This window comes from Falco peregrinus, chromosome 6 (genome assembly GCF_023634155.1).
Source record: "Falco peregrinus isolate bFalPer1 chromosome 6, bFalPer1.pri, whole genome shotgun sequence".
NCBI lineage: Eukaryota > Metazoa > Chordata > Aves > Falconiformes > Falconidae > Falco > Falco peregrinus.
Window position 1 is genome coordinate 1,590,070 of NC_073726.1, and position 27,025 is coordinate 1,617,094.

The 27,025-nt window shown below is 42.8% G+C and overlaps 1 protein-coding gene across 3 annotated transcripts in view; it reads left to right on the forward strand.

The window, feature by feature from the left end:
* PRKAR2B (protein kinase cAMP-dependent type II regulatory subunit beta) overlaps positions 1-27,025 on the forward strand; it is a 90,509-nt gene that overhangs the window by 51,430 nt on the left and 12,054 nt on the right. For all 3 annotated transcript variants that reach the window (XM_055808881.1, XM_055808879.1, XM_055808880.1), the window contains exons 3-4: positions 15,044-15,096; positions 16,246-16,329. In XM_055808881.1, coding sequence (XP_055664856.1) covers positions 15,044-15,096; positions 16,246-16,329 — 137 coding nt within the window. The remainder of the gene's footprint in view (positions 1-15,043; positions 15,097-16,245; positions 16,330-27,025) is intronic.

Below are 27,025 nucleotides of genomic sequence, written 5' to 3' on the forward strand. Positions count from 1 at the left end.
CCATGTTGATTTATAAGTGGTTACACTAAATGCAGTACCTACCAGTCAATTTGTCACAGTATTCCAAGCCTGGCACTGTTTATTTTTAACACTTGTAGCTTTTAATTTTTATTGCTTTTTATTATTTCCTTAAAATTAGAATAGTTTAATATATCAGCAATGGGTACCTCAGTCAACAAATGGTCTGGTTCATTCAACAGGAATATTTTTGTTATCTCCCAGCTCTGCTGCTATCTTGGTAACTTTAACACTGAATAATTATTTAATCATCAAACCTGAAATTTCTAAAAGTGTCCAGGCAACTGTATATGAATTAAATCAAGAAGTTCTTTAGCACTGCTGCTTAAACACAGGATATTTATAAAGGAATACATTCCTTGGGGTTCTTTTAGCTTCTCTGTGGCCTTGGTTATTCCCTCTAAGTTTTATCTCTATAAGAACATTCTGTTACGAATGACTGTTTTGGCTGAAGAAGCTAGATGCTGCTCTGCCTTACCCTAAGGGCTCATTTCTTCTCCTTTTGGTATTTAACAGAGTTGTTGCTGAGGAGCACCTGTAGGTACTTCCTTTCTCAGGAGAAAAAGAGTGAACTGTAACCCTGAATTCTAGCACCCTGCAAAGCGAGATGTTAACTCTTGTTTAACTTGTTCTGTAATTCTAGGAGCTTTTCTGAAAAGTGGTCACCTGGGATACTCAATTTCCTAGGATATTGGTTTCAGTAAATGTAAGGTATCTGGCTCAGGTTAGGATCTCTATTTCCCACTGCCCTCCAAATGTAAAGGAATTGTAGTTTACAGGGTGGGTATATTTATTATCTCTCCTCCCATGAAGTAAAAGTAGAAATAAAAATCTTTCCTCCCTTCCACTCAGTAAGAATAATTTCATGTGTATATTATTTCCCCAGAAGTATGGATCTGTTTTGTGTGTATAGCTGACCAAGAGGAAGCAGAGTTAGAAGCATGAATTTTATGTTTAGTTTTCAAAATGACAGGTCCACTTTTATTCTGAGGTTTTCCGATGTGTATTCAGTTGCTGAGAAAGATGCTGCATTCATACTCATGAGCTTTCTCGTGTTGTCTGACAGTTTTAATTTTCTGCTGAAACAATGTAAGGTCATGGTTGTGCAGGGGGGACGCAGGTTGGGTCCCAGTGGAGATACTGTGTATTAAGACAAGAGACTATGTGTTGAGATTTGTGTCAAACAAGGAACTCTGCAGAAAATGGAGACTACTCGAACAGGGACTGGAATACAGCAGCAAAGTATTTGTGGAGATGTGGTCAGCTTTTTCTGAGATAATGTAATGTAGCTATTAGAGATTCGTTGCAGAAGACTGAAGTCCATTCATGCATGGATCACTTCGGTCCTTTCTTCCTTAAGTGAAAAGAGCACAGTCTTTCTTTGTCAGCTGCAGGTGGACAAGTGTACTTTTGTCATCACAGCCATTTAGGTATGGAGTAGACCGGGAAGTCCAAAACAACTGTTCTGATGGTCTTAGGCTGTTTGAGGTCACATTTCCAGGTGTTCATTAGTGATCTTCTCCTGCATACATTATGTCAGTTTTTCTGGGTTCGTCTTTATCCAGCTTCTCTTTCAAGTGCAATGTGGTTTTAAGTAGGTACTGAGAAAAGAGTTAAGTGATGTTGACCAGCATAAAAGAGTAATACAACTCGGAGTATCCTACACGTGTTGATGACATCTCATCCAGCCTTTATGCATCTTCTTATAACAGTATAAAACAGGAGGGCGCAAAACAGCACTGTGGACGCCTGCAGCATCCCTAGATAGCAGAAGAAATAAATCTGATTTTACAGAATGCAGAAGAAAGCTAGATTCACCTAATTTTGTGTGTTCACCCATTTAGTCTCTTGAATAAAGTAGCATTTAGTTCATAATGGTACCAAATGTGTATGTGTGGGAGAGGTGGAGGGTGTTTAGAAAGCTGGGAATAAGGATGCATTTTTTTTCAGTCATCAGAGTACACTACGTTTACCTTTGGCTAAGGACTTTCTGAGAAATATTAGTTCCAAGTAGTGAAGTAGTGACAGCTTTTTAGCTGAAAGGGTGGAGGTTTGTTTTTGTTTTTTGGTTTTGGTTGGGTTTTTTTTTTTCTTTGAGAAAAAGTTTAGTTCTGTGAGACCTTGGTGCCTTCTTTCTTGTTCTGAGTGCTAAGTAGTCATGCAGTTATGGACAACTTCTACTGTTTGGAAGTGTGTGGTAATCTGTGTTCTTGGGGTGATTACAGTCCCAGTTCTTGAAAGAGAGTATTTATAGTCCATCTTTTAGCTTGTTGTAGTTGTCTGCACCATAAGGGAGGATGTAGGTGAGCGTGTAGCGATTGCTATGTTGCTTTCTTACTTTAGTATGTGGTACCAGTATTTTATATCAACAGTTTATATTTTGACTATGAAAAAGTAAAACAGCATATATTATTTCATAGTTATGATTTGTTTTCTAAACTTCCTGTGGCTATCTAAAGAGAATCCTGTCAGTAAAAGGTCTTAAATGGATTTTCTGGAATTGTTGAGAAACCAGATGTTCAAAATCAAACTTTGCAAAACTTGGCAGAAAAATTTTCCATAATGTTTCTTGTCTACCTGTCTTCCTGTTTCCTCTGGAACCTGTTTAGTAAAACTGGTTTATCGTATTTCTTATATAGAGGATTATGTGAGCATATCCTACCCATTTGACCCAAGCAACATACCTAAAATCAGCATGCTAAAATTCCATTTCGTTTTGCCTGACAGCATGGGCCCAGGAGGAATGAAGAGCATCTCAGTACAGAGAATTTTGTAATGTAGAATGTAAGGCACTTGTGGAAAATGGGGAAAGGTGGGTTCAAGCTTCCTTCTTTTGGTCCCGGAACTGTGAAAAGCAAAGGTAAATTTGCTATAGTAACCATTCTCTTAGAATAATGACTCCACCTCTTTTTTTAGGTGCCTATCTTCAGCTTGCTATTCCGAATCCCACATGGATGCAGAATTTTCTGTGAAGCCTGTTGAGACTGAATTTTGCACTCTTTTAGCTGCCCAGACCAAGTCTACCATGTATGTGGGAACACTGGTTTTGACACATGCCTCTGAGGAACTCTTGTAATTATGTCTCAATTAGACATTCCAAAGGTTCCTAGGAGTATTCTAGATTTAGTATTACCTGTACTTTCCTCGTTTTGCTGGATGATCAATTGTACTGCTGTTGGCAGGTTTTTCACCTTGTCTTGGTGAGATCCATTCAGTCTGCTGTCAGGACACTGAGACAAGCTTGTCAGAGCCTGTAGTTTTGGCTTTGTCCCTAACCTCCCTACTCTTTGCATGAGTCTTTGGCTTGGAGGTCACCTTCTGGCTGCCCTTAATCTACATTTTTTCAGTTTTCTTGAATCCTTTTATATCTTTCCATGTCCTGTCATCGGTGATAGTTTTCTTTGTGTGTTACTCCTAATGATTTTCTTTCCCTTACTACAGCCTTCCTTTAGCTATCAAGATCTTGTGTTAGTCTTCAAAACACCAGCATATAAAATAGCCACAAATACATGCTTCCATAAAATAACCACTTTCTTTTTGTGTCTTCAGCCTTTGTAACTCTGCAGATCTGTAGCACTGGTCCCTCTCTTTGCCCCAGTCCAGTTAAATCAGTGGTGCTTGGCTGTTTTACCGGGTGACCTGCTGGCAGGCCTGAGTTGTGCTGTTCATTTTCCCCTCTTGAACGCTGCATTTGTTATGCTTTTTTCGTTCTACTTTTCCAAGCGCTCCTTTACGCAGCATAGGCACTCTCCCTCCTCCAGTATGTTAGATCACCTTGGAGAAGACTGTCTTTCACCTCTTCCCCTTTTATACGTCCTTATGTGTGTTATTGTGGTGCTCGGCTGGTGTCCCTGCCCCCCAGCCGGGCAGCGGGAGCAAACCACAAGCCAGGCCCGCGGGGGGTCCGAGCACGGAGATCGCTCTGGGGGCCGGGGCCGGGGCTGCGGCCGGTCCGTCCCCCGCCGCCTCTGCCGCCGCGGCCGCCTCCGGGGGCGGCTCCTCACACGCCGCCCGGCTCCAGCCCGGGCCCTCCGGCGGGAGCCGCTCCTGCAGGCCCTTCTCCAGCGGGAGCCCTTCCCGCGGGGGGCTGCGGCTCTGCCCGGGCCGCTCCTGCGCGGGGCCCTCCCGCGGGGCGCAGCCCCTCCGGCACAGGCTGCTCCAGCCCGGGCCCCCCGCCCCCGGGGGCACCGGCCCTGCCCGCGGCCCGGCCCCGGCCGGGGCTCCCCGCTGCCGGGAGCTGCTCCGGCGCGGCGCGGCGCGGGCTGCCCGCCCCCGGGGGCGCGGCCCCCTCCGGGCACCCCCTGCCCCGGCCCGGGGTTCCCCCCCGCCGCCATCTGTCCCCCCGCGGGCGCCGCCGCCGCGGCTGAGGGCTCGGCCTGGCCCAGCGGCGGGGCCGCCTTGGAGCCGGCGGGCACGGGCTGGCGGGCAGGGGGGGGGCTGCGGGCACCTGCGCATAGCGGCCGCCCCGGCCCGCCGCACACGCCTGACGCCCCAACACGGTGCGCTTACTTACTTCTACGATTTTAGCTTCCCCCCCCAGCCCCCCCCCCTCCCCCCAATAATACCCAGTTTTTTCTACACACCCTTTCTTATGTCTGAGTGGTTCTTACCTCTCACCTTCAGTGTCATAACAAAAATCTTTCTGGCATTCTCTCTACTTGTATTTTCCTCCCATTTTCTTGGATTATTTTTTGTTATTGTTCTGTTTTATTAATAGTTTCATGTTTTGCTCTGCTCGGTTTGTAAATTCAGTGGTGTCTTTCTGCACAGATCTTTCGTATTTAACCCATCATTAAAAATATTTATAAAAATTAAGCCCCAAATACACATATTTCATTTAACAACCAAAACTAATGCCTCCTTTTCAGATACTTTCTGAGACTGAGGTCAAAACATGAGTGGACAAACCAAAGGAGAGGTTAAAAGAGATTAATGGGTAATAAATTAATTTGAACGTCTTATTTCTTTTTCTTCTTTAAGGTAGTCAATATATATGGTTTTGCCATCAAGTTTGAAAAACCTGTGAACGGTAGTTTTCCAAGAAGTGACTATGTATGCTATTGACCATTTTAGTGTGTCTCCAAATGTATTAGAACTCATCTAAATAGTTTCTTGTTGAAGTTTACATAGTTCAGTAAAAATGGACAGTGACTGTTTTATCATTTTTGGCTCTATTATATGAAACCTGATGTGGTGTACAGTATAAATTACAAACACTGTCAGACTGGATAGATAATTCATTTTGGGTAAAAACAAGCTCCTGTTGTGGTTTACTGCATTTTACATAGTTTCCTTAAACTGTGCCACTATGTTACTAATTAAAAAATGTAAATACGTGCATCTCAGGATGTAGGCTCTGGAGATGAACAGTTGTAGCTTCAATTTTTAAAACATTTGTTGCAAATTTCGTTTCAGAGCTGTTTGGTATTTGAAATGCATTTAGAATCCTGAAAAATATTTTGATGTAAAATAATAATAAATCTGATTGTATAAACCAGATGCAAAATAGGCAAAAAGGTTAAGCTTGCGTTATTCAGAATATGTTTTCTTAATAGCTGCAATTTATACTTGCTCACTTTCTATGTAAAGGATGAGTTTTCTAGTGTGAAAATAACGTGCACTCTGAGATCTTCCTGATTCTCACTTTTCAATAAGAAAAAAAATATCTGTAGTAGATGCCTATGAAGTACTAAATATGGGAGGAAGTGCTGGGTGCAGTTCTCTCTTTATTCTGTACTATTAGAAAATATAAAGTTGAAATGTATGCAGAGAGCTGTGTGTTTGCTCAGACTTTGTCAGACATTTATGCATATTTCAGATATGTCCCAAATAACACACTGTAGTATGGTGAACTGCTTGGACTTGTATGAGAATGGGAACAGAAGGTTACACAAGTCAACCTCAAAGTACAGTGTGTTGCTATATATTATGCTATTCCATATACCATATTGGGAAAGCTCACAGAGTCAGTAGTATAGCACATCATACATACTGGCAAACTCTTCTAGTGGAAGCGCATCTTACTTTTGTAATAGTTTTATTGTTTAACAACTACCTGTAGCGTTCTGGACACTGTAATGTGTGCTTGTGCTGATTTTCACTAACCAGACAGATGAAGTCAAGCACTTTCTGAGAAACCAAGCAAAACTGTCTCCTACCATCAGCCAGAAGCTGAGTTGGTTTTTTTTTTTATAGCTCCATCTTGACAAATTACAGTTATGGAAAGAACTGAAATAGGACTAGAAAGAGGACTAAGTACTCTGTAAGTCCTTAGGGAAATTCTGTTAAAGCCCCTATCTGAATCCCTATTTAAAAATAGGGAGGTATTTTCAGCTACTTGTGGTGAAGTTTGAATGTACTGTTTCTGTGGAGAAGCTTATTTAGTGATTCACACACTTATTTAGTGTTTTCAGGGAAGAGTACACATCTTTGACCCAGCAATGAGTGTGCTAGCTGTGATGCAGAGTTCCTTGGACTCTGGAGTACAGGAAGGTATTGCGCTCTGACACAGCTCAGTTTTCACTTTTGTTTACAAAATAACATTAAGGAACTTGTGCAAAGGTGCCCACACATAAATAACTCACTTGGAATAAAATTATCCAAAAATGCCTGTGTGGGCCATCGTGTTTCTTCAAATGGGCTTTCATAATGTTCAATACAATCTTGATGAAATCCCTGTTTTGGTGGGAGGATTGGTGGAATATGAATAAACCTCGTGTGGACTTTTGAACGGAGAATCCTTGGGAGGTTCTGTGACTCACTATTGGCATGGGCCTGATTCAAGATGCTACATGTTATATTTGGCAATTCATGTTATTTAGAAATGCTGGAGGAAATGAAGGTTAACTAATTAGAAGTAGCATTGGTAGCCGATGGACAAGAGAATACTGTAGAAAAGTTGGTTGTGCGAGTCTGATTTCTTGCAGTCTTTTAGTGCAGGCTGAGCAAGGTCTTCCAACTGGCAAAAGGTTTTGCCGTTGAGCTGCATATCTGAGCACAAACCTGGTATTTGGTATGTGTTCATGACTATCGGGCAGTCTTTGGAGAATTTCAGTCTGTACGCTCAAAGCAAGAGTAGATAACTGTCCTTCATGAGCAGCTGATCTTGAAACAGTGTGTTTTGGCAGTGCTCCCAAGACTAATTCAGTCAGTCCCCACCTAATGAACTGAAGGCCACTTTCATGATAATTAAGAGAAAAAAACACTTTCTGGATTTTATCCAGTTTTGCAATTTTAGGCTGGTGTCCTGAGCACTTGGTGATTTCTGTTAGATAGTGGACCACTCAAAAGTCATTACTCCATAAATCAGGTAGAATAGAGGGGAATTTCTTCACTTTTTGTTTTGTTGCATGTGAGGAAATCTCAAGCATGTCTCCGTGACTGCCAGACAGAATCACAGAATGGTCAGAGCTGGAAGGGACCTCTGGAGATCATCTGGTCCAACCCCTGCTAAAGCAACTTCACCCAGAGCGGGTTGCACAGAATCGTGTGCAGGTGGGTTTTGAGTATGTCCAGACAAGGAGACTCCACAGCCTCTGGGCAGCCTGTGCCAGTGTTTGGTCACCCTCAGGGTAAAGAAGTTTTTCCTCATACTCAGGTGGAACTCCTTGTGCTGTAGTTTGTGCCCGTTGCCCCTTGTCCTGTCACAGGGCACTGCTGAAAAGAGCCTGGCCCCGTCCTCTTGACGCTCAACCTTGAGATATTTGCACGCATTGGTAAGATCCCCTCTCAGTCTTCTCTTCTCCGGGCTAAACAGTCCCAGCTCTCTCAGCCTTCCCTCAGAAGGGAGATGCACCAGTTCCCTCATCCTCTTTGCAGCCCCGCGCTGACCCTCTCCAGTAGTTCCCTGTCTCTCTGGAACTGGGGAGCCCAGCACTGGACACAGCACTCCAGGTGCAGCCTCACCAGGCAGAGCACAGAGGCAGAGGAACCTCCCTCGACCTGCTGGCCACGCTCCTCCCGATGCCCCCCAGGGTCCCATTGGCCTCCTTGGCCACCAGGGCATGCTGCTGGCCCATGGGCAACTTGCTGCCCACCAGGGCTCCCAGGTCCTTCTCCGCAGAGCTGCCTTCCAGCAGGTCAGCCCCAGCCTGTACCTTTTTTCTGACCATACATACTTTTATTCCAGTTTGAATAGCATTTTTAATATAAGTGCTCTATATCTAAAATAGTAATAACACAGAATTGCAAGGTGTTAGGCATTCTGTGTATTAATCTGCCTAATTATGCCTAGATAAAGTTTCAGTTTAGTGACCCTATCTGTCGTAGGCATTTCACAGATGCCTTTTTTACCACAGTGTCATGGGAAATGATAGACCCAGTGATCATGCTTTGTTCCAAATCTGCTTGTATTCAAAGTAAACTGAAGTCCTTGGAATAGTTTCAGGGTTTTGCACAAATGGTGGATCTCAGCAGCAGAGCCAGTTGATATTGCCTTATATCATGCGTAGGATCAGATAACTTTTATCTCATCTCATTGTGTGTTCAGATAGAGGAGAAAGGTGATTTCCTTTCTCTGGGTTATTCTTTAGTCCGTATTTGTGACTGTTTACTTGCAGCTCTTCAGTCTCATTTTCTATGTGGTCTAGTCAAAAACAGGTCTAGAAATAAGATGGGACTTGATAGTTGCAAGCATCAGAGACCATGAGCAGTTATTTCTCATTGCTACCATTGTACAAGGTACATTGTACAAGGTTGCTTTTGTTTAAATGAAAACTACTTATGAAATTGGGATTTTGGGATGCAGGGTGCTCTTGCTAGTTCCTTCTGCAGTGGTAGAAACTGCTGAGGTGTTAAAAAAGGGGTTCCTGTGTCAGAAGGTTTGAAGGTCCACTAGTATTTGCGGTCTAGTTTGAAACTACTACCTGCCATTCAAGTAGTCTTTGTGTACCATGTTTCTAATCTGTGTTTAGTAGATGAGGAGAAGTGTGTCCCAATAAAATGGAAAAAAAAAAAATATTCTCACTGTCAGTAAGTCACCTTAGCAATTTTTCTACAGCTAAACCAGGGAAGTGACATTCTTGCTGTATGAGGGGATGGGCATACCTGTCATAGTTAGGGATGTTTGTAGGGATTTATGGCATGCTGGCATAGCTATAGTGGCTAGAGATGGTCTATTTTCATGCTCTAGCCTGATAGTCATGCTGGCAAAATTGTAGTCTTGATTTGCCTGGAATCAGATGAAGAAATATTTCCACATCTCTTTTTGTCTTGTAAAATTCTTTGTAATATTCTTTATGACTTGGAGGTTCTGTGCTTTGGAAAGGGTACATACGTACTGATTGTTCTTCATGCCATGTTTTGAGTATAATACATTCTTATATATTAATTTTCATTCATTTCATTATTGATAGCTTGTTTCCCGATACATCAAGGGAATAGATAAAACATGAGTAACATTTTTTGTGATCTTACAATTACTAACTGTATGTTAGTTTTCATTTTAGATTCGTTTGTATCTGAAGTGACTGTATTTTTGGTTTTGGGTATAAACCATATTTACTAACTGAAAACCAGAAAATTGACTTGGCATGTTGAGTTAGAAAATATAAAAGCTTACCTCTTCTTGCTGACCAAGCAATCCATCTAGTCTCGTGTGCAGTTTTCAGTGCATGTGTATTTTAATAATGCAGTGTCTTTTGACAATTCAGATTTTTCCTACAAATACTTTATGTTCATATATTTGGGCTTGTTTGTGCCCATCTTGGGGAATTATATGAGGAACGTGACCCTTAGTTGCAAAACCTGAATAAAAATAGTTTCACTTAGTTGAGCTTAGCAACCAATGGAGAAATATATACAGTGGTTTTGTCACTACTTTTTAATGCCATAATTATACATGGGATGAAATAGATCCCTAAGAATGTTACGAGGACTGCTTTTTGAGCAATGATGTGAGTATTGCATTCAGCAGTGACATGTGGCAAAAAGTGCTAGGGCCTTTGAGCGTGATGAAGTCACCATGTACTGTGTACCATTGGGAGTGTGGAATGGGCTGGAGAGGTAGAAAAAGTGCTGAACACTGTGAGTATTGCAGCCACCAGCAGCAGAATGGTTCAGATCAGTTAATGTCTGTGGTGCTGGTCTAGTGTTAGACAAAGGAGATGAGGACCACAGGCTGTCTCCCTGGCATATATGAAATGAATAAAGAAAGTGTGCTATTGCATATGCTTGTCCTCACCAGATGATTAATTTCTTTGTTTCCCAAGAAATATGGGCGAAATGGAGAAGTGGGGGATCAGCCTTGCAGCTTGTTACAGCACAGTCATCTGAAGAGGGATAGGATTTATCTCAGCCATTTAGTTACATTTTTAATTAATCTCATCTCAATGTGGACATGTAATACAGGTCAAATGAATAATTTCTTAAATGTGCTGGTTTCTCTTCTCTTGACTGTAATTGGAATCTAGATGGCTTTTGCAGATGTGGATGTCTATATAAGAGGCATCTCATTTAGTTTTAGATGGTTTACATCATAGGGATTCTCATGTGCCAAACCCCAATGTACATGTAATGAAATTCAGCGGACCACAGTAGTATCAGAGACCCTATTTCAAGAACAGAAGTAAATGTATCATGTTTTCCCATGCCACACCTGCTGGTGTGCCCTTAGAAAGTAATGTCTTACTAGACAATAAAGTCTGTAAGACAGGCTACTGAAATAAGCAGGGAAGGAAAGGAAATTCCGTGCTTAAAACTGCAGAGCCACAGCATTGGTATAATCACAGAATGGTCAGGGTGGGAAGAGACCTCTGGAGATCATCTAGTCCAACCCCTGCTAAAGCAGCTTCTCCTAGAGCCGGTTGCACAGAATTGTGTGCAGGTGGGTTTTGAGTATGTCCAGGCAAGGAAACTCCACAGCCTCTCTGGGCAGCTTGTTTCAGTGCTCTACCACCCTCCAAGTGGAGACATTTTTCCTCATATTCAGATAGAACTCCCAGTGTTGTGGTCTGTGCCCGTTGCCCCTTGTCCTGTCACAGGGCACTACTGAAAATAGCCTGGCCCTGTCCTTCTGCCACTCACCCATGAGATATTTGTATGCATTGCTAAAAGCCCTTCTCAGACTTCTCTTCTCCAGGCTAAACAGTCACAGCTGTCAGCCTTTTCTCGTGAGGGACATGCTCCAGTCCCCTAATCCTCTTCACTGGCCCCTTTCTAGTAGTTCCCTGTCTCTCTGGAACTGGGGAGCCCAGCACTGGACACAGTACTCCAGGTGCAGCCTCACCAGACCAGAGCAGAGGGGGAGGAGAACCTTCCTCAACCTGCTGGCCACGCTCCTCCCGATGCCCCCCAGGGTCCCATTGGCCTCCTTGGCCACGAGGGCACCTTGCTGTCCACCAGGGCTCCCAGGTTCTTCTCCGCAGAGCCGTCTATAAGTTGCAGCCCAAATGAAAGCTGCATCCTTGATTATGGCTAAAAGATAGGCCCAGGCAAAATATGTATGGAATTTAACCAGAAGAGTAAGTTTCTCATCACAGATGATAAGAATAAATAATTTTAAAATTTGGGCAGATGGGCACTAGCCAGAACAAACTGCACTTCTTAAATATATTGCCCATAGTCAGTGATAAGAAGTATTTGATAAAGGCATCTGCTGACAATAGTTAATAAGACTGACTGAAATTAGCTTCTAGCAGAGAAGAGTGAAATCAGAGCAAAGACACTAGATGACACGGAAGACCTCAAGAATGTTTTTTTCTGGACTGATCCTGCTTCAGGCTAGGTGAAAGGGAATGGTAAGATGATTCAGGATGGGCATGGATGAGGCTAAATTTAGTTTATTTGGTCTGGAAGACTGTTAAATGTCCGGCCGGGCTCTCTGAGAGCTGTCAATTCTGGGATTACAGTATCAAAGCAAATTAAATTCGTGTTTTGTATGATTTTTTTCATGTTTCGGAGGTAAGGACAGGATGTAACTGTGCTTCATGTTGAGACAGACCGTTCACACACCCAGTAGCACACTGTACTGTAATACAGATTTGTTGACTCCATGTGCAGGTAAGTGCACTAGGGCACAGAGGCTGATACCAGTTGAAAAAAAGCAGTGATTTACATTGTGATGGGGTATGGTGCTTACTTGGCTTGTTATTATTGTTGCTATTTAAATAAAATCCCCTGAAGTCTATTTCAGACAAGATTAAAGTAACTGTAGTACCATAAAACAATTGGTAGGAACAGTTTGTTTATGTAGAGGTAGAATATTACAGTTGTTCAATAGATTGCAGACTTCCTTTGGTGGACATCTGTAATTATTTGGGACTAAATCCACTTCCTAGTAAACTTGACAGGAATCTTTCAGTCAATTCCGGAGGGACTTATATCAAATTTCTTTAAATTTTTGAAGATGCCAGGTTTTGTAAAGCTGACATTCCTTTGGGACTCTGCATAATACGTGCAATGATATGCTTTGCTGTGAAATAGTCTTAATTGGATGGGGTGATGAGGAGGTTAATGCGTCTACCTGGTCACTACTTTAGAAGTTGTTTGTATAATAATACAGGAGATATGGGGAACAAACAAGGGGACCAGGAATCTTAACCCGTGAGCAACAGTGTGACTGAACTGGCATTGCAAAGACTCAGTGGGAGGACGGGGAGGAGGAAGAGGCTGTTGCTGTTGTGTATTGGGTTCAGACACTTGTACAGAGTACAGGGGATGGTGATGATGGGAGATTTTAATTAATCAGTCATCTGTTGGAAACCAATAAAGGAGAATACCAGCTGCCCAACATGGTTTGCAGTGCACTTAGGACCAAATTATGAGATGGTGGGAAAAGCAATCAAAGGGGAAACTATTCTATTTGATACCAACCTTAAGGGAGAAACTGTTCAAGAACAGGGAGAGAAAAGGCAGAAGCCGCTTGAGTGAGGATTACCCTGGGGTGACAGAGCTTGCAGATTTCAGGAAGGGAAAGAGATTGAGTAAAAGAATCAGGACAACAGGTTTCAAGGGGATATGGTAGGACTGTGGGCATAATTTCTTTGGAAAGGAGTCTGGAGAAAAGAAGTTAAAGGAACTGGTTGTTCCTTGAAAAAATGTAAAGAGAGAAAAAACGCAAATTGAGACAGCACAGGAGAAGGACAGAAAGCATAGTAAAAAAAAATCTGTCTAAAATACAAGTGTCTTGTATCAAACACAAGAAGGAACCATGTAGAAAACGAAAACTACTTTGGATTATTCAGAACAAGTACAAAGGAATAATAAAAGATGTAGAGGGGAAAAAAAATACTCTAAGAAGCCAAGGCTAAAAAATGAGAACAAGAAAGGACTATGTACAAGAAAGAACATGAGGAGTAACAGAAATTGTTCTGGAAGTATATTTTGGGTAAAAGCATCTTTCAGGAGAGTGTTACTCTACTGTTTAACAGAAGCACATCAGTCTTTACTAGTGGTATTAAGAGCATGTGGACAACTCAGCCTGGAATAGAGAAAGGACAAATCAGAGAGTACTTGATGTGTTAGGTGTTCGCACCTTAGCTGTGTCTGAGGCACACTATACTTGGGAAGTGGAAGAATTGGCTAAATCAGTCTCAGCCCTGTTAGCAATACCATGGAGAATCTGAAGAAGAAAAATGGGAGTGTGAAAAAACAAAAAAAAATAGATAAACTGATCCTTTAAAGGGGGGGAAGCTACAGATGGAAGAGGCCTATCAAATATTTACAGATCACTTTTATTCCTAGAGAAATTGCAGACAAATATTTCAAACATTTTTTAAGTACCCGGAGGAAAGCAACAAACAGCAATCAGTGTGAATTTGTTGGAACTATCTAATACCCTATAACGAGGCATTAAAATTTGTGCATAAAAGAAAAAGAGCAGATGCCCAACGTTTTCACTGTAAGAAACTTCTGAATGCTGTCTCACAAGACTCCCTTATAAACAAGCTAGGGAACATCAGGCAGTGTCTTAATGTAAGTTGCATGGGATATAGCTGTAAAACTGGTTGCATAAGGTAACCCCCAAGCATCTACTGCTGTTTCACTGCCATGTGTTATTTCACAAGTTTATTTTAGACAGTATTCTGTTTTTTCCAGTAATAATATGGATTTGTGTATTAGAGACTATGCTTATTGAATTTGCATTTGTCACAAAGTTGAGAATGGATTGGAAGGATGCCAGAGAACAGGATTAGAATTGAAAGTTATCTTGACACATTGGAGAAATAGCTTGGGGAATAAGGTAATGTTTAATAGGTCTAAGTACATGGTACTACACTTGGGTGGAGTAACTATGTACAGGACACAGGAAGCTGGTTAAGCAGTGGGTTTTGAAAATGATACATAGATCATGAATATTACATTAGCAACGATAATCAAGCTGTTGCAAAAAAGGTATGGATGGACAAAAAAGATATATAGGCCTGCAAAATGTATGGAGTAATTTATCTGTTGTACTCAGTACTCTGCTCAGCTCAAATATGGGATCTGGCTTTGAGCATCACACTTCAATAAAGATAGGGCTAATTGGAGAGAGGTCAGAGAATGGCGTTGAGGATAGTTGGAGAGCTGAAAAACATGACCTGTAAGGAAAAAATCTAACAAGCAGAATTATTTACCCTAAAAAGTAAAAGATAGGTAGCAGAGAAAAGTTTTCCAGAATGCAAAAAACCCACAAACCCAAAACCATCAAACCACCTTGAACTTTCACAAATGAAGGGAATGATGTGATGATCCCTGCATCCTGTATGAACAGCTTAAATTCTAACAAGAAAGAATTAGTTTAGACATCAGAAAAAAAAATTGCTGATAGTAAGGTAAGATCACTTAGAACAGGTTAGGTGAGAAATGTATGTTAGAGGTCCTTTAAAACACAGAAAACTTGTCCAAAAAATGATGCAAGTGTAGCTTTGTTTCACTGGCAGTTTGGACATGACCTGATATAGCCAGCACTATCTTCCGTGGTTCTCTATGCAGTGTTACATTACTGCATATTATTACTGTGCCACACAATGCATTTTTGGTTTTGTAAATCTTGTGAAACAGTATTGTTCTTTGAATTAAGATTATACCTTTTTCTTAATTTCAGTGTGTGCAGAAGCTTACAATCCAGATGAGGAAGAGGACGACGCAGAATCTAGGGTATTTAATGCTTTGAGTCAAATACTTAATACTTTCCACCTGCACCCCCACCCCCCAACCCCAGTTCTCAGACATTAAATTTAGGAAGAAAAATGCAACGAGCATTACCATTCCTTGCCAAAAGAATCCTTATTATCATAAACTTTAATAATCTCTTGGGTTTTCATGTTAAAGGAATATTTAAAAATTCTCTGTAAGAGTCACCCATGTAGGACCTGACCTATTATTCTAAATCACCACACCTTTGGTACATGTTAAGGAAACATTTTTGTGCAATCTGCCCAGAGAGCACCTGCTCCTAAAAGTACTTATCTGATGTCCTCATAATCTTGCAGTGGTTTCCTCAATTATCTAATATTTCTCATAAGGCAGAAAATAGGTAAATTATAAAATCACCAAGATTTTCAGATGTACAATGCAATAACTAGTGAACTTTTACTTACATCACCCTTTTAAAGGCATTTACTTAGCTTTTAATATGAAATAGCATAAAGATGACTTTTAAGACAAGTTGAAATGTTTATATTCAAACTAATTTCTGGCTTGTAAAACTGTTCAAAAAGGTTATCCTACAGTATCACAGCTTTGAAACCTAGCATATCTTTTTAAAGAGATGAATTGAGTGAACAAATTGATTGATACTCACATTAACCAGACATTAGTAATTTAGTAAATCTCTTGCTCACTTGGATAGTGTCAAGTCTGCTGTTTACTCTGTGTAACTTCTGATACAAATTTAACACAGATACTATTTCACAAAATATTATTTGGGAAGCAGTCATGGCAAATTGCTAAATTTAACAGTGGTGGTTTTTATAAAACGTGCATGCTTGAAATATGATTAGAGAATAGTTAGAGTAATGTTTATGCAGCAATAGTTGGGATAAAGGTATCCGAATGGCTTGCGGAAATGAACTGGATTTTACAAATGTAAAGATGTTCTTAGCTGAAATACAGCAGTGCTTTGCTTGCTAATGCTATGGTGATACAATGTTATCATTGAGTGTTATTCAAATCCTAATGGTTTTGAAGTGGAAGTGTTATGAAGCATGGCCAAAATATTGTATAAAACAGCTGAATTAACTCAGTCCTTCAGGTAGTGCTACTATATGATAACCACTTTAAAGGCTTTTCTATTATATCCCTCAGATTATTCATCCTAAAACAGATGATCAAAGAAACAGGCTGCAGGAGGCATGCAAGGACATTCTTCTTTTTAAGAACCTAGATCCGGTAAGAAATTCTTTGTAATGAGCAACGTTTAGCAGTGCTGCTAAGAATTAATGCTCTTGAACATTTGAACATAAGTGTACAGATTTGACATTTGTAAGCTCTTATGTGTGCTTTCTTGACCATTTCATAAACTCCAGAAATGCCATTTTTATAACTGATAAATCATATAGAGAGAGCCTTTTGTCCACCACCATGGATGATAGTCTTGAAGTACATTAATATGAATGTATGCATTAATATGATTGTAAATTATTGTATTTTCTTATTTTAAATAGTCTTGTTGTACGTTGATGTATATAAATTCATCAGTTAACTGGAATGTTGGTTGCTTCTACTAGTTACTTTTTATCATCCAAAAGTGCACTGAGTCCTCCATCAAAACATAACACGACCACCAACAGTTTAGCTACATATGTTATTGAACAAGCAAGTTATTTCAGAGGGAAAGAGAAAGGCAATAGTGAGGTGTGTATATTATTATTTCACTTGATATAGATACCTACACCACAGGTAATTTTCTTCTGCAGAGTTAATTTCCTTTTATTGCCTGTGAGAACACGTATGGGCTTTTAAGAAAGCTTAAATCCAGTGAATGAATGATCTGGATCAGACAAAGGTGATTATGCTGCAAAAAAGCACAAGGCTGTTTAAGGGAAAAGGCGAGTGTATCAATCAAAGCATGCATACTGACATTGGGTCGATTCATGGCAAACCAGGTGCTTTCTCAAGAGAATTGATTCTGTGCTGCCAGGGAAGGGAGCGTGGGGGAAAGAAATAATTCTGTAGAGTTTTAGGCATGAGAGCAAAAAGTTTAAATTTGATTCAAGAGGGAGCTAATGGAAAGACCAGCCTGCAGCTCTGTTTGGAAGTCAGGTGCTGTTACAGAGCATGCATATGAATTTGTGGTGCAGATTTCCAGCTCCTGCTTTTGTCTGCACAAAGACTGAGCCCTGACCCTGGGTACCTGCTCCCAGAGAGGCCCTGGTGAGCCGTAGACACCCAGCTTTGCAGAACCCTGTAGTTGGAGCTATAGGGGAGCATCAAAAGTCTCAGTGTAGACGTGTATATGTGCGTATTCTTGGGACACTTGGGATCCTGATACAGAAGATTTTCTAACTCACTCCTTCATGCTTTGTGTTTAATGGGTAGTTAGTTATACTGTATATAGTTCCACTATACTTGTTCAAGCTAAGTTCACCCAAACATTTGTTCCCCCTGGTCGTGAATTCTTCTTCTGCTTAAATTCAGGGATACAAAGTGGTTTATGGGCATCTGCTCTGGGTGTGGAATTCCTTTATTATATGTTTTCCTTCTTGGTGCTGTGTCTTGGCTTCCACTTGGCTGGACCATCATTACATCAGCCTGCCAATAGCATTTTGTCAGACCCCCCTTGGTTACTGTCTGAGCATTTCTCTCTTATGAGCCCTGTGACCCAATGGATTGTCATGTGCTCCTAGAGTCTGCTGTGATGTTACTTTTGACCTACTGCTTTCCTGATTCTGGCTTTACACAGTTTCTTGGTAGTATCTGCTTATAGCATCAGTCCTCTGGATGAGATCTGCTTTCCCTTCCAGTGAGAACTAGATCTTCTGTCTATTAAATAGTCATCAGCTACTTGGTCTGCAGGACCAGGGATCTGTTGGCTTTCTGTCACCTATATCATCATGCTGTGTAGATATAAAGCATTAAACTGGTCCAGTGTGGGTGCTTGATAAAACTCTTCCAAGGAATACTGAGAGATTGCTTCCCCTGTTTGTGGAGGTCTTCTCAGGACTGTGCTGCTGTCTTGATACCATATCCCCTTGAAGTTTTGAACTCCTTTTTCTTTTTGCTTCTGAATCAGTTACTTGTAATTGCTAATAGTTCCCACAGTTTGTTCCAGGCCTTTAGCAGACTTCTTAGTTGAGCTCTCCCCTCACGGAGCTCTGCAATCCAAAGCCTTGAAAACCACTTCCGGGATCTCTGAGGTCTTGTTTACCCCCCTTTATTCAGGTTGTCCAGTGGATTAAGAACACTTCCTTCTGCTTTAAATCCTTCACAGACAGAGTTCTGGAAAGCTGAATAAGGTAATTTTTGTAAAGGAGTTTTTCATTATAATAAATTTACCCTTAAAAGGCATTGGAAAGCTACTGAGCTCTGAAGATAGTCTGGCTTGCTTCTTCTGTGAAGTCAAAATCTGTAGACCCCAGGGGACTTCTCCCACTCCTCCTTCTTGTTCTGCTGCTAGGCAGTGACTTGAGCTCTGCTGCTGTAGTTGCAGTAATTTAAGTGTTCCTATCCCAGCTCTCTTCCTCACCTCTGCTTCTCCAGCCTGCAGCACAGGTGCACGTGGTGTCAGCTGCTGCAGTTTGCTCTCTGGTGCATTAGCGAGAAAATTCTTTCATTTCATAGAGACATAATATCTTCAGCTGCTAAAGCTAAAGTCTCTGGAACAAAAGTCAAACTGTGTATTGACAGGGTCTCCCACTCCCCCTGTTTTTTTTCTTGCATTGAACTTCAGCCTCTTTCTGCTGTAGTTTTGTGTATGAAAAACTTTGTTTCAGAGGTCAGTGGGTTAGAGGGGAAGAGACAATGTGAAGTACTTAATGGCTTTTCCCTGATGGCCTTTTTAGGCAAGGTGTCAAACACCACTCCTAGATAGGACACCACTCTGAAACACAGTATAACAAAGTGTCTTAGAACATGATCAGAATTGCATTCAGTACATGATGCTAAATGGAGTCACATTTTCTTAAAACCCTGACCCCTGTGTTTTAATTCGAATGGGAGGCTAAGATAAGGGTATCATTATTAAAGCAGAAAGAGATGTTGCAGTAGTTGGAAGGTGACTTACAATACTGCTCAGCATCTTAAAGAGTCCATCTGAACAGACAAGAGTCTTCACATAAAGGTAAAAAACAGCAGAACCATTTGAATGTGAGACTAAATGAGAGAGAGGACGAAAAGATAGACTTTGAGACAGCTTAGGACTTTCTAAACACACGCAATGCTGTCTTGAGTCTGCATTTACCTGATAGCAGTGTTTGAATATCAGGTATGTAAACTTACGGATACGTATTTATAAATATCAGTATTTCACATATTGGCTCTGATTGAAAATGTAGCATAGTATAAAGGAACACAGCTCTGGTACAGTTCCCTGAGCAGTGCACTATGCTTTAAAGGTCAACTCTTATAAATTCACAGAATGACAGAATTGTCACAGTTGGAAGGGACCTCTGGAGATCATCTAGTCCAACTCCTGCTAAAGCAACTTCACCCAGAGCGGGTTGCACAGAATCATGTGCAGGTGGGTTTTGAGTATGTCCAGAGAAAGAGACTCCAAACCTCTCTGGGCAGCCTGTTCCAGTGCTCGGTCACCCTCAAAGTGAAGAGGTTTTTCCTCATATTCAGAAGGAACTCCCAGTGTTGCAGTTTGTGCCCATTGCCCCTTGTCCTGTTGCTGGGTACCACTGAAAAGCACCTAGCCCCATCCTCTTGACACGCACCTGTAAGTTATTTGTATGCACTGCTAAGATCCCTTCTCAGTCTTCTCCAGGCTAAACAGTCACAGCCCTCTCAGCCTTTCCCTTGTGAGGGATATGTTCTCCTTCGTGCTCCAGATGCTGCAGTGTAACCAGAAGCTAGCTGCATGCCCTCTTTCCTTCCTCTTTTACTTTGTATGCCTTAAAGTCTGTGAAGTTACTTGAATTTTCTTGAAACTTCCTTTAACTCTGTGGGTTGATGAGGATGTAATTGGTCAACTAATGTCACTTCAGCAAGGCACTCCTGAGTTAACTCCCTTAAATACAAAGTATTTTTAAAGAATTGGTATGTTACCATTCTTTTCACCTTTCTGGGGTCTTGGTCAGGTCCCATCTGGTTGCTGTCACTCAATATCAGTTTTAGTATGTAACTATTGAAAAAAATTACTTGAAGAGACTATGCATTGAAACATGCACTTTTGCAACAAGATGAGGGAAGGAGGTTTTTGCAGAGCTCTTTGGCTACTTTTTAGAGGAGGAGGTCAGGAAAGAATAATAAAAAAATTCAGAAGCAGAACTACGTGGATGAGTGAATTAGAAAAGAGAACATTTGGACGTTCGTTTTTCTCTCCCCATGCTATTAATCTAATCTATGTTAGAGTAACTCATTCCTCTTCTAAAGCACTGGTTCCTGTTCTTTTTCACAGAAAAACCTCTTCCTATTAGACCACAGTTTTGTTTATCGTTTGTCTCAATTGCCTGCCACACCATTGCCAGAAATCCTAATACTGCTTTTGTTCTCCCAGGATTGCCATGGTGTGCCAGGCTGCATGCACACGCAAAGCATGTTAACACCCCTTCTCCTTCGTGCTCCAGGTGCTGGAGGTTACTGGCAGTGGAATCAGAAGCTGCATGCCCTCTTTCCCCTCCACTTTCACTTTGTATAAGCCAGCAAGGCGAAAACAAGATGATGACCAGATGCCTTGGGCCATAACTGAGGATAAGCCCCAAGTCACTGTTACTGGGTTTTGTGTCTGTTCAGCTTAACTGTTATCACTGGGAGGACTAACAGCAGCTCCTCATCTAGTGGCCAACACAGTCTTCTACACTTCCTTTTTACAGTGCAATTCAGAGAAATTACCATTTTGGTTTTGTCTTTTAAGAGGAAACTTTGCTGGGGCTGATTAACAACAGGCTTTTTGGTTTGGCTGTTATGGCCCATAGGCCAGCAGTTATAAAAACGATGAACCTATTACCAGAGTAGCTGGGTGGCTCAGAGGACTGGCACCATCAAAGCTGTGCCGCACCCTTGCACTTGAAGTTTGAATCCTTTCTCTCACTAAAATTCACAAGCAGTATTAGATCATCTGTCCTCTTTCAGGACAATTTTTTTTTTTGACAGCTTTGCCCTGCTAATGCTTGTAGAGAATATTTCAAATAGGTCTTGACCCTTTTCTCAAAAGTAATTATACATATTCTTCACAAATATGCAAGAGCAATTTCTGGGCATGTTGGCACTCATGCACCTGGGGGACTATTATAAGAGAACACAAATATTGATCAACTAATTATAATTGATTAACTCAAAGGAAGATGAAGGAAAGCATAATGCAACTGTGGTTTATGAATAGTGGACTCTTATACGTAAGGCCAAAGCATTCCTTGCAAAGTGCTACTAACAGAAGATACACATGATACTCTTACATTTTGGTGAAGAATTAGGACTACAGAATGCCTGAATATATTAATACTCTGCCCTCTAAGATGGCAGAAAACTCTTTGCAAACTAATGGGCTACCAATCAAACAGGCTTGCACTTAATCCCCATGTTTTTTCCTAAGGCAAAATTAATACTTACAACAGATCTAGCAAACAGGGATTCTCTCCACCTTGCTATTGTGTTAGAAATAGTGTGGTCAGCAGGACTAGGGAAGCGTACTTCACCCTGTACCGGGCACTGGTGAGGCAGGACCTTGAATTCTGTGTTCAGTTTTGGGCCCCTCACTGCAAGGAAGACATTGAGGTGCTGGAGCGTGTCCAGAAAAGCTCAGCTATGGCACAAATCTTATGAGGTGCGGCTGGGGGAGCTGGAGAAAAAGAGGCTCAGGGGAAACCTTATTGCACTCTACAACTACTTAAAGGGAGGTTGTAGTGAGATGGGAGTCAGTCTCTTCTCCCAAGCAACAAGTGACAGTGTGAGAAGAAACAGCCTCAAGTTGCACCAGGGGACATGTAGGCCGGATACTAGGAAAAATTTCTTCCCTGAAAGGGTGGTCAAGGATTGAAACAGGCTGCCCAGGGAAGTGTTGATTCACAATCCCTGGAGGTATTTAAAAGACATGTAGATGTGGGACACGGTTTAGTGGTGGCCTTGGCAGTGTTAAGTTCATGGTTGGACTCAATGATCTTAAAGGTCATTTCCAACGTAAGTGATTCTATGATTCTGTAATCAGTTACTGAAGATGTTCTGCAAAAGAGCTGCCCAATGTAAGTGCCTTCACTTTTGGCTTAAAAGTTTTGGAAGCTATTTGCAACTCTGAATTATTTCTGCTCTTTTTTAGTAAACTACTAAAAAGAATCAGTGAACTTGCTCACAGGTCTAGTTAAAAAATACGAGAAGTGTTACTGAGCCTAACTGATGGGCATATGCATGATACTTGGGAGGCAGAGTACTAAAATAATTCTGTGGAGGAAGGTTAAGGTATATTCTCAAGAAAAATATTGCTTGAAAATATTGATTATACATCAAAATACAAATTGGATTCTTTGATAGTGAAGTAATGAATGCCTTTTGATTAGTTTACAAGTGGATATCATACAAGGGAGCTAAACATTTTGAATTGGGTCAGTAGTGCTGCTAACATTTATATCAGAGTTCCAGGGGAGTATATGTACACGGTTTTGTTCTGAAAAAACAAACGAGGGGAGCTGTAGACATGAGTTCTGTAATTTACTTTTCCTTGCTGATTACAAATTTCCTTCCCCCCCCCCCCTCTCCCCCCCCCCCCTCTCCCTCCCCCTCTCTCCCTCCCCCTCTCTCCCTCCCCCTCTCTCCCTCCCCCTCTCTCCCTCCCCCCTCTCTCCCTCCCCCTCTCTCCCCTCCCCCTCTCTCCCTCCCCCTCTCTCCCTCCCCCTCTCTCCCTCCCCCTCTCTCCCTCCCCCTCTCTCCCTCCCCCTCTCTCCCTCCCCCCTCTCTCCCTCCCCCTCTCTCCCTCCCCCTCTCTCCCTCCCCCTCCCTCCCCCTCCCTCCCCCTCCCCCTCCCTCCCCCTCCCCCCCCTCTCCCTCCCCCCCTCTCCCTCCCCCTCTCTCCCTCCCCCTCTCTCCCTCCCCCTCTCTCCCTCCCCCCTCTCTCCCTCCCCCTCTCTCCCTCCCCCTCTCTCCCTCCCCCCTCTCTCCCTCCCCCTCTCTCCCTCCCCCTCTCTCCCTCCCCCTCTCTCCCTCCCCCTCTCTCCCTCCCCCTCTCTCCCTCCCCCTCTCTCCCTCCCCCTCTCTCCCTCCCCCTCTCTCCCCCCTCTCTCCCCCCCCTCCCCCCCTCTCTCCCTCCCCCTCCCTCCCTCCCCCTCCCTCCCCCCCTCTCCCTCCCCCCCTCTCCCTCCCCCCCTCTCCCTCCCCCTCTCTCCCCCCCCCTCCCCCCCCTCCCCCCCCTCCCCCCCCTCCCCCCCCCTCCCCCCCTCCTCCCCCTCTCTCCCTCCCCCTCTCTCCCTCCCCCTCTCTCCCTCCCCCTCTCTCCCTCCCCCTCTCTCCCTCCCCCTCTCCCTCCCCCTCCCTCCCTCCCCCTCCCTCCCCCCCCTCTCCCTCCCCCTCTCTCCCTCCCCCTCTCTCCCCTCCCCCTCTCTCCCTCCCCCTCTCTCCCTCCCCCTCTCTCCCTCCCCCTCTCTCCCTCCCCCTCTCTCCCTCCCCCTCTCTCCCTCCCCCCCTCTCCCTCCCCCCCTCTCTCCCCCCCTCTCTCCCCCCCCTCTCTCCCCCCCCTCTCTCCCCCCCTCTCTCCCTCCCCCTCTCTCCCCCCCCTCTCTCTCCCTCCCCCTCTCTCCCTCCCCCTCTCTCCCTCCCCCTCTCTCCCTCCCCCTCTCTCCCTCCCCCTCTCTCCCTCCCCCCTCTCTCCCTCCCCCTCTCTCCCTCCCCCTCTCTCCCTCCCCCTCTCTCCCTCCCCCTCTCTCCCTCCCCCTCTCTCCCCCTCCCCCTCTCTCCCCCTCCCCCTCTCTCCTTTCCTATTCTGGTATTCTGTCCACTTCATTACTTGTTACTTTGTTGATATTTTATATTGCACAAAGTAAGAATAAGGTGCCAACAGGATACCATTTTAATTCTTGTTCATTTTAATGAAATGATTGTAGGAGTAAAGAATAAAGTGGTTTATGAAGTCAGTTGGGGCAATAGAAGAGTTGTGGATTCACTTTGTTTGTATGATTGTTTTATGGTTGTGTCTCAGAGCGCTGTAAGCTTTACAAGTCATACGGGATAGGCAAGCCTTGTTACTGCTATTGTACCGAATTGCAGGGCAGCCTCATGCCTGCTTAGTTTGTGCAGGGTGTCTTGCATCTAAAAGGGAAGTTAACTGAGATTTCCTGTCTACCAGGGAGCACTCCAGCAGCACACTCATCCTTTTGGGGGATTCCCAGGCATATAGAATCCCAAAATATCATGCAATACTTCAGGTACTTACTGCATCCAGACTAATAGGTGGAGTTTACCAGCTCCTCTCAAATGCCAGATTAAGATTGTCTCAGTTTCCTGCCAGAAGCCACATAATTTTAATTGTAGAAGTGCAGCAGTGCCTTCTGTCTCCTGAATACCTTTTCTTCAATGATGGGGAGGGATATTTTTGCGAAGTTATTTTTTTACATTTGTCATTGTCATGAGTTCCAGTGATGATAGTGTCCTACTTTCCATTTTATCTACAGTGCCTTCATTGATTCAGGATGTCACTGCACTTTGTCAAACAACAAAAGTGTGTACGAGCAGTTTGAACACTGATGCTTCTTAGAAGCCCCAGTGTTTTGAGTGGTTGAGTTTAGTATGGAGAACTTTGTTCTTCTTTCTTTACAAAATAGCTCACAACAGCTTTATAAATTGCTATTACAGTTACACATACCTGGCACAGTGGTAGCAAATCACTTGGTAGCCTGGTAGTTAAAAGAGCCATTGACATTTACAAAAGACATCGTCTACCAGCATTCATGAATGAATCAAATGCTGTCTTGCAAGAGCATGCAAGTGAGTGGATTTTTAATCTGTGTGAAATATATACAAAGTAAAATGCAGTTTTAGTTATACTCATTGTCCATTATCTGATTATTTTTTATTTCCCCCAAGGAATTGCCTTGATATGTAATTGCCATGTTTGTTTTGTTGACTTGAAAGAAATAGAGGCTAATTAACTATTTTCAAATGATGCAACATGCATCTGGAGGGCAGTACTTTGTGATACAAAGTATATGTTAGACTATACCATGTCAGTGCTTCAGTACATCCTCTGGTCCTGTTGAATTTGTAATTCATGGATGTAGTCTATGATTCTGACTGGTCTAAATACGCAAAAGACCTTTACTAGCACAGTTCATTTAAGCAGGTATAAAACTAGGGTAGGTACCATCTTAGTCTAAGATCAGAAAGAAAACCATATAATCTGCACTTTAGGTGATATTAGAGGATATATCTTGCTGGCTGATGCTGTTAAGAGAGCTAATGCTCCTTTGCACCACTCCTGCTTCCCAGCAGTTAAATCCACACTTCTTGAAGGCAAGGGTGATTGAGACACTAATGATAGCTGTAATGATGACATGTTTATTCACTTGTCTAGTAAATTATTTTGTGAAATCATGCTGTCATTATAGTAGAATTGTTAGAAAGACTTTTTGAGTAACTACACTTCAAGGGAAGAAAAGTATCTTTGTAAAAGCATGTCTTTGTTGGTGATCTGGACAGTGTGATGGAGTGCACCCTCACTCAGCAGGTTTGCCGACAACACCGAGCTGAGCGGTGTGGTCAGCACGCTGGAGGGAAGGGATGCCATCCAGAGGGACCTTGACAGGCTTGAGAGGTGGGCCCGTGCAAACCTTGGGAAGTTCAACAAGGCCAAGTGCAAGGTCCTGCATGTGGGTCAGGACGATCCCAAGCATAAATACAGGCTGGGCAGGGAACGGATTGACAGCAGCCTTGAGGAGAAAGGCTTGGGGGTGTTGGTTGGCTCACCACGGCCTGGCAATGCACACTTGCAGCCCAGAAAGTCAACTGTATCCTGGGCTGCATTAAAAGAAGCATGGCCAGCAGCTCGAGGGAGGCGATTCCTCCTCTCTACTCTCATGAGACCCCAGCTGGAGTATTGTGTTCAGCTCTGGGGCCCCCAACCTAAGAAGGGCATGGACCTGTTGGAGTGAGTCCAGAGGGAGGAGCATGAGGATGATCAGAGGGCTGGAGCACCTCTCCTATAGAGAAAGACTGAGAGAGTTGGGTGTTCAGCCTGGAGAAGAGAAGGCTCTGGGAAGACGTTATAGCAGCCTTCAGTACCTAAAGGGGCCTACAAGAAAGCTGGAGAGGGGCTTTTTACAAGGGCATGTAGTGATAGGGCAAGGGGGATTAGCTTTAAAATGAAAGAAGATAGATTTAAATTAGATATTAGGAAGAAATTCTTTATTGTGTGGGTGGTGAGACACTAGACCAGGCTGCCCAGAGCAGCTGGGGCTGCCCCATCCCTGGCAGTGTTCCAGGCCAGGCTGGATGGGGCTTGGAGCAACCTGGTCTGGTGGCAGGTGTCCCTGCCCATGGCAGGGGGGTTGGAACTAGATGAGCTTTAAAGTCCCTTCCAACAAACCATTCTAAGAAAAGAAAATCTTGATAATCTAATTTGTATTGTATTGTCTTTCAGAAAATCTGATTTCCCACTCAGCCTCCTCACTTTTAAGGGAGTTAAAGTATTTTCTTTATCACAAAGGATGGTGATCAAAGAGTGCTTTCATGGCAACAACCCAAGATTCCCATAATTTTCTCAAAAATGGTTGTTCTTTGAAGCATTTACACGCTTCACAATTTAGCATGGGGAAAAAAATATCCATTGCATGTATTAATTGGAGTATGTAAATAAACATTATATAAAAAAATCAAATTTCAAATAATTTAAACTTTAGTTTTGGTTCTTTATATTTGTAGAGTGCATTATCCTTAAGAAAAATAGATGCTTTATTATATTTGAAAAAACTGTATTAAGATAGTGAAGTATTAGCAGAAGTCACAA